This window comes from Nicotiana attenuata, unplaced genomic scaffold (genome assembly GCF_001879085.1).
Source record: "Nicotiana attenuata strain UT unplaced genomic scaffold, NIATTr2, whole genome shotgun sequence".
Lineage (NCBI taxonomy): Eukaryota > Viridiplantae > Streptophyta > Magnoliopsida > Solanales > Solanaceae > Nicotiana > Nicotiana attenuata.
This window is the reverse complement of record NW_017677277.1, coordinates 18,023-30,707: the sequence shown is the minus strand read 5'-3', so window position 1 is coordinate 30,707 and position 12,685 is coordinate 18,023. Positions and strand designations below refer to the sequence as shown.

At 40.7% G+C, this 12,685-nt stretch overlaps 1 protein-coding gene across 1 annotated transcript; it reads left to right on the top strand.

The window, feature by feature from the left end:
* Positions 1-8,195: 8,195 nt before the first annotated feature.
* Positions 8,196-9,852, top strand: LOC109221358. Its single transcript, XM_019385836.1, has 3 exons — positions 8,196-8,595; positions 8,655-9,024; positions 9,774-9,852. Exons 1-3 carry the CDS (start codon positions 8,196-8,198, stop codon positions 9,850-9,852), a joined length of 849 nt encoding a protein of 282 aa, XP_019241381.1.
* Positions 9,853-12,685: the final 2,833 nt, after the last annotated feature.

The window sequence follows — 12,685 nt, the reverse complement described above, 5'->3', positions numbered from 1 at the left end:
ATTTACCTTTCGTTAATAAAATTAATCTTTTACAATCTATAGCACAATTAAGAAATATGGATTAGATAAAATAATGAGCGGAGTCTATTTTATAAGTCTTGAAGTCAAAACGCGGAAATGTCAACATCAGCCTCTACCCAAGATTTTGGTGTCACGTTACTCGCACGACTACTAAGAATAAACTAAATACAAGGTCTGAAAGCAAATATAACAGTTGTCATGTCTGCGAAACTAAATGAAGGCATGACAGTCAACAGTCAAAAGGAAACATAAAGAAGAGACGCCGGGCCTGCGAACGCCTGCAAGGCTATCTCAGTCTCGTGAATAGGAAAGTCTGCTCCCGAACTACTGCTGCTGCTCCTCAAAACCTGGACCTGAGCAAAAATGCACAGAAGTGTAGCATCAGCACAACCGACCCCATGTGCTGGTAAGTGTCTAGCCTAACCCCGGCGAAGTAGTGACGAGGCCAGACTGGACATCACATAAACCTGTGCAGTTATAACTATACAGCGGGAATCAAATACCAAGTAATTAACAACATGGGAGGGGAGACATGCTAAGGGGAGATACAATATTAGCAGCAATCCAGAGTAACAACTAAAACAGCTTAGGTTCACAATGAACAAGGAATCAATACTCAAATACAAACACATAGCCTCAATAGCTGTTGCGGCGTGCAACCCGCTCCATAATTACTATTGTTGCGGCGTGCAACCCGCTCCACAAATACCACTGTTGCAGCGTGCAACCCGACCCATATCATTTATCATGTATCATTATTGCGGCGCGCAACCCGATCCTCACCTTTTACAGTTGCGGCGTGCAACCCGATCCTCAATATCATTGTTGCGGCGTGCAACCCGACCCTCACATATTATTGTTGCGGCGTGCAACCCGATCCTCAATATCATTGTTGCGGCGTGCAACCCGACCCTCAATATCATTTAACAGTCCGACTCCCCAAACAACAGTCACAATTAAGGGGCATAAAAATAAGTAAACATTTGACAAACATCCCGGCGAGGGAAAGAATCCAACAAGTTCAACCAGACGTCCCGGCAAGGGAATAATCAACAACGTTTTCTCTTTCTTACTTTTCTTATCTCACGATATCACTGGAGCCCAAGCTCCAAGAAATTTCTTATCTCATATTCCGTCACAAACAACAATATAACGACTTCCCAGTAAGGGAACAAAACATCATCTCAAATATTCTGGCAAGGGGATTACTATAACCACATTAGTTCCAACATCTAACCACCACATTAGTTCCAACATCTAACTACCACAGCTATAACCAACCTATTACCACACTTGACCACCTCAGCTATATCTAACCGACTACCACACCCAACCAACCCATCTACAGCTATAGTCATCATATGACACAAGGAAACATTAACCTGAGCGACCCTAGTATCCGTTAAGAACACAATGCAGAGGAATCACAACCCAACAATAGCCCGCCAAGAGGGCAACATAATGATCTCTCCTCTTTCTCGCTTTTACTTCACAATTCTTTTTCACAAGTCGAGCAGATGCTCCAGAGGTTCAATTATCACTTATACTTTCGCAATTCGTTCTACAACTGGAGCCGACGCTCCTCAATGAATCAAGTCATTTCATATACTTTCAATATTCGTATCACAGTTCGAGCCAATGCTCCTAGGAATCAAATTATCATATCACCATTCACATGTTATTCACAATATATGGAAATACTCCAATAAACATGAAATTCACAATAAGTTCATGATAATCACATTATAAGGACTCACGGTCATGCTAGACACCAATGTATAGATACTCGTCACCATGCCTATACATCGTACTCGATCACATAGCAGTTAGCAACAAGACTCAACTCCTATTCCCTCAAGCTAGGGTTAAACCAAACACTTACCTCAAAGCCTTGAAATCCACTTAATCCTCAACTATTGCTTTACCTCGCGGTTCCACCTCCAATTCGCTCGAATCTAATCACACAGTGCTCAATTACTTTAATAAACATTATATGAATCAATTTGAATGCATAAAAAATGAGTTTCCCAAGTTTTTCCCAAAAATTCCAAAATCGCCCCCGGGCCCACGTGGTCAAAACTCGAGGTTCGAACCAAAATCTGGTTACCCATTCCCCCACGAGTTCAAATATATAATTTGTTTTGAAATCGGACCTCAAATCGAGGTCCAACTCCCCAATTTGTAAAAAACCTAGGTTCTACCAAAAAATCCCAATTTCACCCATGAAAATCTTTGATTTCAAGTGGAAAACATGTTTAATGATGTTAAAGATTGAAAGAATTGAGTAAAAATCAACTTACAAGTGATTTGGGATGAAGTTTGCTCTTGAAAATTCGCCTATGGTGTTTGGGTTTTGAAAGAATGGTGAAAAGTGGTAAAAATTCGACTAAGTATAAAATTTGCTGGGCCTCGGATATGGGAAATGCGAAGGTAAGTTCGCATTTGCGAACATCACAGGCTTGGGAATGCGACCACAGGGATCGCATTTGCGAACTCGGGTCTGGAGGCCAGGCTTCGCATTTGCGAAAATGCCATCGCATTTGCGATCAGTGGCCTCTCGCATTTGCGAGCAAAATTCTCGGATTTGCGACCTGTGCGTAATTGCCCAGACCTCGCAATTACGACTGGAAGCTCGCATTTGCAAGCTCGCAATTGCGAGTCTCCCTTTCGCATTTGCGAAAACCACAGAAGCCAACATACCAGATTTTTAAAAAAAAAATGAGAAATGCAATCCGATGCCTATCCGAAACTCACTCGAGCCCTCGAGGCTCCAAACAAAACACGCATACAACCTCAAAAACATCCTACGGACTTGCTCGTGCGATCAAATCGCCTAAATAACATCATTTACATAGAATCAAGCCTCAAAGCACATGATTTTTCATTATAACTTCATAAACTTCAAACTTTAGACATTTAGGTCCGAAACACGTCAAATGACGTCCGATTTCGACCAAACTTCACAGAAAGTGCTTACCACATATTTAAGACTTGTACCGGGCGCTGGAACCAAAATACGAGCCCGATACTATAGTCTTTTAATCAATTTTCATTTCCATTTTCCTTAATAATTTCAGATAAACAATTTCACGAAAAAATTCATATCTCGGGCTCTAGACCTCGGAATTCGATTCCGGGCACATGCCCGAGTCCCATATTTTTCTACGAACCTTCCGGGACCGTCCAATCTCGGGTCCGGGTCCGTTTACCGAAAATCTTGACCAAAGTCAACTATAATCATATTAATATCAAAATTCTTCAAATTTTTCACGGAATTCACATATTTCAACATAAAAGCTTTCCGGCTACGCGTCCGGAGTGCGCACGCAAATCGAGGCAAGTAAAAAAAAAGAGGTTTTAAGGCCTCGAAAGCACGGAATAGATGAGGAAATAGGTGATGACCCTTTGGGTCGTCACACCGCAGGAGCGGCCTAGGCGCCGCAGAAGCGGAAGTGGCTGGGCTAGGCTGGGACCGTAGATGCGGTCATCTTGCCGCAGAAGCGGGACGGCACTTGCAGAAGGAAGGACGCAGATGCGGAAGTTGAGGGCCTAGAGGAGGACCGCAGAAGCAGTTAGTGGGTCGCACCTGCGCTACCATTGAATTAGTCAAGTGACCGCAGGTGCGAAAATGCTGGAAGCAGTGAGGTTCTTTTAAATCGGGGGTTGGGTTCATTTCAACCTCATTTCTTCCATTGGAGCCGATTTTGGGACAACTTTGAGGTGCCATTTTCACCACCAAGCATGAGGTAAGTGGTTTATGTTAGTTTTGAGTTAAATACATGATTGCATATGGATTTGAGCATGAAATTTGGTTGAAAACTTGGGGTTTGAGGGAAAACCTAGAAAATTAGTATTCTTGAATTTTGACCACGATTTTGGACATGAAATTGAGGGTAAATTATATAATTGAGTTCATGAGGTTATGGGTAAACTTTATCTTTAAAAAAATTCGGAATCCGGGCACGTGGGCCCGAGGGCATTTTTGTCAACTTTTCGATCGGGGTTAGGAATTGTTATAAATTGGATTATTACGAGTAATTGAACATATATAAATGGATTTGCATAATTATTGGCTATTTTCGGAGCGTTGTGCATCAATTTGAGTCTTCGGAAGGGCGTGGAATGCCGGTTATGGAACTTTGGAGCGAGGTCAGTCTCCTTTCTAAACTTGTAAGAGGGAATTGTCCCCATAGGTGAGTTAAATGGGTTATGTGCTCCTATTTGTGGGGGCTACGTACGCACGAGGTGACGAGAGTCCGTGCGTAGCTACTATTATGCTTAAGTCCGGGTAGTTTAGGGCCCAAAAGTATGCTTTACTTGTAATATTTGTAACCTTGTTGAAAAATTTAAAAATGCTTAAAACATATCGAACGTGTAAATGAATTTCTAAAAGGCCAGATGTCATTTCTTGACTTTTAAAAGAGAAACTTGCCCTTTTCCGGAATAATTGCTCCTTGATGAATTATTGTTTTGACTGTTTGAATGTGTTTATCTATTGTGGAACGGGCCGAACGCCTCGGTAGATTAAATAGATGCATCTATGGTTCGCGCCATTCGACCTTCTAGCAGTGCACAGTTTATATATTGTTGGACCGGGCCGTACGACCTCGGCATGATTTGCGCATGCTTGTATTGCTTGCCTTGAAATTTATTGATGTGATATTGTTTCTTCCCGGCTTGAGAATAAATGTATAAATGATGAAAAGGAATATGGGAATTTTCTATAAAAGAAAGAATTGTTTACTTGCTTCATTCTATTGAATTACAATCATGTTTATAAAAATCTTCGATTTATTATATTATTGACGTATCCTAATTGGACCACTAGTAAGTGTCGAAGTCGACCTCTCATCTCTACTTCTTCGATATTAGACGGGATACTTACTGAGTACACGTTGTTTTCGTACTCATGCTACACTTGTTGTGCATTTTTGTTGCACATGCATATGTATTTCTAGTGGCCTACTGGGCGTAGCAGCATGAATGATACAGGGACTAGGTGAGCTGCATTTCTGGAGGCGACCCGCAGCTAGTATAGTCTCTTTCAGCGTATTGTATTTACTTTCTATCCAATTTGTATTCCGGACAGTTATTGAACTTTATTCATTTTCTTAGTAATTGCTCATGCACTTGTGACACCTGGTTCTGGGATGTCTATGGGATTAGTCAGTATTTTGAAATTGTTAAAGATATCATTATTTATTCAGTGGAATTTATTTTTTATTGTTTAAATGTATAAAAGAAGTAAATTCAGAAATATCTAAAACGAGAAGTTACTAGTTATTTAGTATTGGCTTGCCTGACAATGGTGTTCGGCGCCATCATGACCCTTAGTGGATTTTGGGTCGTGGCATATTTATTGGATTTCTTAATACAAATACAGAGTTTGAACAAAAACTATTGGGTTCGGTGTTGCGACCAAAAACACTCACGCAAGTATACGTGGTCGTCAAGTAATAGAGTAGTGAGTAGAGTATCGTTCCCACGGAGACTTATGATTAACTTTTGACTGATTCAAACTCAATTAACTTATCGATCCAAGAGATTTTTTATTAGTATAAAAGAAAAACTATTCTGTTAACATTATTTATTAGTATTTTAAGACCTTTTATCAAAGAGAAGAAAAATCAAGTTGAAGACGAATTACATGCCGAAAAAAAAATCATCTCTTCTTTGAGCAGTACTATTAAGTCCCAAACATTTAAGGGTGTTTTTGAAAAATTGAAGTAAATTTGTTTGATAAGATGCTCTAACAAAATTTTACAAATTAAAAATTAATTTCATGATTGATTTTTTTAAAAAGAAAAGTGAATGGACACGCATTAGTTACTTTTTATTCATTTAGTATTCGAAAACGGTAAAAAGAAACTCCATTTTAGATGTTATGTGAATTAAATTATTCATTCATATATATATATATATATATATATATATATATATATATATATATATATTTNAAATACATATATATATATATATATATATATACATATATATATATATATATATATATATATATATATATATATATATATATTTCTTAACATTGTAGAATAAGATTTACATTTAAAAAAGTAATATGGGAGTGCTTTTGTAGGCCAATTTTTTTCCAGCTCTTACTCTTTCGTCGTGTAGCATATATATCACGTTAAAGCAGTTTAACATGCATTTTTTGAAAAAGAAAAAAAATTAAGACAAGTAACTAAAGTAATATTCTTTACATTTTAAAAAAAAATTGTATGACGAAGAACATCTAAAATATTACGTAAAGTGTCAAACTTAAATTTTAACCTTATTCCAGATGCTATGTCTACTTATATTTGACTTCAGTAATATATTCTTAGTGAAATAAGAAATCTAACATATTATTTTCCATGTTTCTTGAATCAAAATGATATAGTTCAAAAAAAAGTTTGATACTATCATAATTTGCATTCTAAGTAAAATACAATCAATAGCAAAATAAACTACTCTTTGAACATCATGCTCAAAAAGAACGTCCAAAAGATCACATAATTAATCTAATAGTAATCATAAAAATTTAAGTATACAGTACTACATGTAATTATTAACATCTCGAAAATTCACTTGTAGTACATTATAAACTGAATAGCAAATAAATAGTGGGGGTAAAAAAGTCCTTAAGTTTTTTAAGCTCACCAAAAAAGGAAAAAATAGTACTTCTCTGATTTTCATGCTCTTTTCATTAGACATTTGCAGTTAATTTTTTTTTTCTTTGAAGAATCCTAAGTCAAATTATCATCATGCATGTATGGGTCCAAATTTGGACGACCACGACTATAGACGAGCACGACCAGTGGCGAGGTCCTCACAGCTTAACACGGCTTCGATAAGAGGTGCTAGGGAGATTCCTTAGAGGGGGGCCTGGAATATGCTTTTCAGGATCTAGAGGGGGTTTGACCCTTATATATACGGGGGGAATGGCTTTGTAAAAAGGGGGTCTTCTTCTTTTTCTCGGTATGCAACATCTCTAAGATATAGCATCAATTGTAATACTTTTCGATAAACATTTTCTAACATCCAATCTCGGATCTTCATGAGATCAGACAAGATTATTCGTGTATTCGTTACTTATCTTCTTTCGTTCTAATGATTATTATTCTTAGCTAAGATTTACCCCTTCATTTTCTTTGATTGATTTGTTCAAAAAGGTTGTAATATCTTTTGATCCAAACAATTTGGCGCCGTCTGTGGAGATTTCTATAGCCTAGGTTTTAGTTTCATCTAGATCGCTGAAAGAAGTATACACCTATCCTCAACCTCGCAAAGTTCTGTAATGGCAGAAAAGGAAGAGATAAGATCGAAGGCGATAGTAGACGTCACAAACAACCTGCTAGGCTCCATCAATGAAGCCGGCAGGGAAAACGATGAAAGCGTAACGCCAAGTGCTACACTTCAGGGAAATATCGTGTCCACCCCTCACGAAAGCGTGACTATCTCACGCGAGAAGGAAACCTCAACGTCCGCAGCCGGAGAAGCACCACCAGCTGTGAAGAGACTATTAGAGGAATGGCTGACAAACACCCTGAGCAGCATACTGGACAAACCCACTCAAAGGAATATCGGAGGCACAAGACACGTAGAAACTGCAGATGTAGCCGATAAGCCGGAAACTCCAATCACAGGTAACACTCACATTGTCGTTGATGCAGGTAATGATGCAATCGCGTCCATTCTAAAGAAAATGGAAGATATGGAGAACGAGAACAAAACACTCCACGATCAGATGAAAGAACATCAGGAAAGGGTCGATAAAATACCGGGCGCTCAGAAGTTGCTACCAAAACGTGATGCAGGCCGATTCGTCGAACAGCCGTTCAGTGAAAGAGCAGCCCCCCAACACTATCCCTAAAAGATTCAAAATGCCGCCATATTTGAAAATATATGATGGCACAACAGATCCGGAGGATCACCTGATTCACTATGTTACCGTGGTAAAAGTCAACGATCTATCAAAAGAATAAGTTCCCTCGGTACTGTTGAAAAAATTCGGCGAAACTCTGACGGGAGGGGGGGTGTTGACATAGTATTCCCAACTGCCAGCGCGGTCGATATCGACATTCGAAGAAATGGCAGATAAGTTCGTTACCGCTCACGCGTGAGCGAAAAAGTCGGAAGCCAGAGTAAATGACATCTTCGTCGTTAGACAAACGATGGGCGAGGGACTTCGAGACTTCCTAGCCAGATTCAACAGGGTAAGAATGAGCCTACCCAACGTTTCAGAGGGAATGGCGGTGGCAGCCTTCCAAAATGGGTTAAACAGAAGCGAGTCGAAAGCGACCAAGAAATTGCTGAGCAGGCTTATGAAATACCCTCCCACCACATGGGAAGAAATCCATAATGCCTATTGTACTGAAGTAAGAGCGGATGAGGAAGACTTGAAGGGACCGCTCCAACGGCTAACATCGGTCCAGACCGAAGCAAAGAGGGAGCGCCGTAACGATGGTCGGAGGGATCAACTATCCCGTTTCAATCGAGAAAGGCATCAGCCTTACATCTGGGCATCCATTCCACCGCCACCACGACAAGCAGATGTCACGCCCCGACATACCGGTCCACAACGAAATGGCCTACATTGCTTTCTGCTCATAACTTTTGCCTTTCTCCTTCAGAAATAGTATATGCACTGGAAAAGCTCGGCACAAAGGTGCAGTGGCCGCAAAAGATGAAGTCGGACCCAAGCACCCGGAGATCGAACGTTCTGTGTAAATTCCACCAGGAAAAGGGACACAAGACCGAAGACTGCATAGGTCTGCGGCAAGAAGTAGTAAGAATGTTAAACCAGGGGCATCTGAAAGAGCTGTTGAGCGACCGAGGACGAACCAACTTCGCTCGTGGACGCGATCAACCTCAAGGACCACCAAAGCCACCCTCGCCAGCCCGTACCATACAAATGATCATCGGAGGTGGCGACAATGCGGCAATCAACCATGTGAAATTCACCGCCACACATAAACTCAAGCAGACAGTCACCCATGAACGGTATGACGACTTCAAAGATAGTATCATCTTCGATAAGTCGGATGCCAACAGTTTGTCTTTCCCTCACTATGATGCTTTACTTATAACTTTACGTATTGCCCATACCGATGTGAAAAGAATAATGGTTTACGACGGGAGCGGCGCGTGTATTATCCATCCCAGAGTCGTCTCACAGATGAGACTCGAAGATAAGATAATACCGCGTTGCATAACACTAACGGGTTCTAACAATGCAGTGGAACGAACCTCGAAAAAAATAATACTGTCCGTACTGGCAGGAGGGGTCACCCTGGAAACAACATTTCACGTCATGAACCAAGAAATAGCCTACAACGGTATCATAGGACGTCCATGGATACATGCCATGCGAGCCATCCCGTCAAGTTTCTATCAAGTAATCAAATTTCCTACCCCATGGGGGATATTCAGCATCCGAGGCGAGCAACGCACCACCCAAGAATGCTACCGCATTGCCCAAGATTGCACACACACCAAACAACTTCAAGGGGCAAGTGCGGAAGCATAGCAATCAGCCATATCAGGAACCAAACCCGACGTACAAATAGAGGCCATCAAAGACCCGAATGTCGTGGAAACTTGCAAGGCTACCATAGAAAACCTCGATCCCGTCCAACTGGACAACACCGACGGCACGAAAAAGGCCTACATCGGACACAACCTCTCAGAACCAGGTAAATATCATGAGTTCTTAACTAAAAATGCCGATTTGTTTGCCTTTTCCCATTCAGATATGCCAGGAATCCCAAGGGATATCGCCACACACAAGCTGAATGTCGATCCTCTTTACCCGCCGGTGCGGCAAATTAGGAGAAAGTTCAATGCCGCCATCAACGAGGCGGTTAGCGAAGAGGTTGATAAATTACTCGCTAATGGGTCCATCCGAGAGTCGAAATATCCCCAATGGGTCACCAATGTGGTCATGGTCAAAAAGAAGAACGGAAAATGGCGGATGTGTGTCGACATCACCGACCTAAACAAAGCATGCCCGAAAGATTCCTTCCCGCTACTACACATCGACCAGCTCATCGATGCCACAGCGGGGCACGAACTATTAAGCTTCTTGGATGTCTACTATGGTTACAACCAAATTCTAATGGCCGAAGAGGACCAAGAAAAGACCACTTTTATCACTCACCGAGGAACGTACTGCTACAAGGTAATGCCGTTCGAACTCAAGAATGCCAGGGCGACGTATCAAAGATTAGTCACCAAAATGTTCAAAGAATATCTTGGTAAGACCATGGAGGTTTACATCGATGACATGCTAGTAAAATCAAAAAAAAAAAGAGGATCACATTGGTCATCTGAGGGAGGCCTTCGAGATTCTGAGGCAATACGGGATGAAATTGAATCCCGAAAAATGCGCATTCGGCGTAACTTCGGGAAAGTTCCTTGGTTTTCTGGCATCGCAAAGGGGCATCAAGGTCAACCCGGATCAGATCAGAGCCATCGAAGGAATACCGGAGACATTGACTAGCAAGAAGCAGGTGCAGAAGTTGACAGGACGAATAGCCGCCCTGTCGAGGTTCATTTCACGATCATCAGATAGATGCCATAAATTCTTCAATGTGCTGAGGAAAGATCACGGATTGCAGTGGAATGCAGAGTGCGTCGACGCCCTGAGAAAGCTGAAAGCGTATCTATCCTCGCCACCACTACTCGTCAAGGCAGACCCGGGTGAATGCCTACTAGTATACCTGGCAGTCTCCGAAGTCGTGGTAAGTGCAGTCTTGATCCGCGAAAACAAAGGTACGCAATCTCCGATTTACTATACAGCAAAACCTTAATTGATGCTGAAACAAAGTACCCACACCTTGAGAAACTAGCTTTGGCACTAGCCGTAGCTTCATGAAAGCTTAGACCATATTTTCAATGTCACCCCATAAAAGTGGTGACAACTTTCCCTCTCAGGGCATCCTACACAAACCCGAATTATCGGGTAGATTGGCCAAATGGGCCATAGAATTAAGCGAGCACGACATAACATGTTAGATCTAATTTTAATAATGCCAATAATATATTTGTGCAGGAAATCAATCAGAAGAGATCAAGGAATCAAGGAGCTACTACGAGATTGTTGAAGCCAATCTAAATGCTTAAGGAAAGATATCAATCAGCAAAGGAAAGAATCTTTGAAAGCCTAAAACTAAGGCATCAATCAAGGCCAACATATTCAAGGAGAAAATCAAGGAGAGTAGCTGATCTACCAATTTTGGAAAGACCAACAATCAAGGAGCAAATCCTCATCTTCAACGCCTGGAGAAGGAAAGCGATCAAGAGTTGCCAACTATGGAAGGACCAACAATTAAAAAGTAAAATCTCACCATCAATGACTGTAGAAGGAAGGCGATCAATCTCCTCTCATCAAGGAAGAGCAACGACTAGCAATCTTATTCTTGGAAAGAATCAATCTCTTTCCAAGGATCAAATCCTTTGGGCTGTCAAATCTCATCTGCTCAAAGTCTTCACCAAAGTATTTGTACTCAGTTTTCAGCCTTAGAAAAAATATACTTTGATCAAACCAAAATTCTCTCTTTATTCTACTGCAAACAAACATTGTAGTTCTTTGAGACCTGTTGTATAACAAGTCAGAGAAAAAGGAGAGTATAACAGTGGTGAGGCATTGTATCAAAAGAAGATGAGTGTTATAGGAACTGAGCTATCACATCATTTCCATTGTATACAATTCACCCCCTCTTGTATTTTCAATTGGTATCAGAGCAAGGCTCACATTCTATTCTTTGCTTAACAGCTTGTGAGAAAAAATTATGGCAAATCAAGTCATCATAGGAGCTCTCTTCCAAGAAGGAACTTCACAAGTTAGACCACCATACTTCAATGGTCAACATTTATCTCACTGGAAAGTGCGTATGGAGATCTTTGCCAAGGCTTATGACGTTAAAGTTTGGAGAGTCTTCAAAAAGGGAAACTATCCCTTACCTGCTACTACTCCACCACTTGCTAATCCTGAAGATATAGATTCATATACAAAAGAGCAAATGGAAGTAGTACAAGTTAACAATAAGGCAAGAAATCTGCTACACAATGCTATAAGTGGTGAAGAATATAAGAAAATCTCGAGCTGTGATACAGCCAAAGAAATGTGGGACAAGCTTGAGGTTACATACGAAGGAACCAGCAAAGTAAAGGAAACACATATCAATATGTTGGTTCATGATTACGAACTCTTCTCTACGAAAGAAGGAGAATCTATTGAAGAGATGTTTGCCAGGTTTAGCAAAATAATTAGCGATCCTAAGGCATTTGGCAAGCCATATACTAGCGGCGATCAAGTCGGAAAAATTCTCAGAAGCCTGCCAACCACTTGGCAGACCAAAGTAGTCACACTTGAATCTCAGGATCTAAACAAATTGTCATATGATGAACTACGAGGAGAACTCATAGCTTCTGAAAGGACGCATCTCAAGAAAACCAATCAAGAAGAGAAAAAGAAGATAGTTGCATTCAAAGCTTCAAATGAAATAGCTGAAAACGAAATCGATGATGATCCTGAAGCCCTACAAGAAGAAATTGCTATGCTATCAAGAAACATGGATGGGTTAGTGAGAAGATTCAGAAACACAAAGAAAGGAAGAATGCCACCCAGACGATCCAGGCAATACAATGAACAGGACAAAAA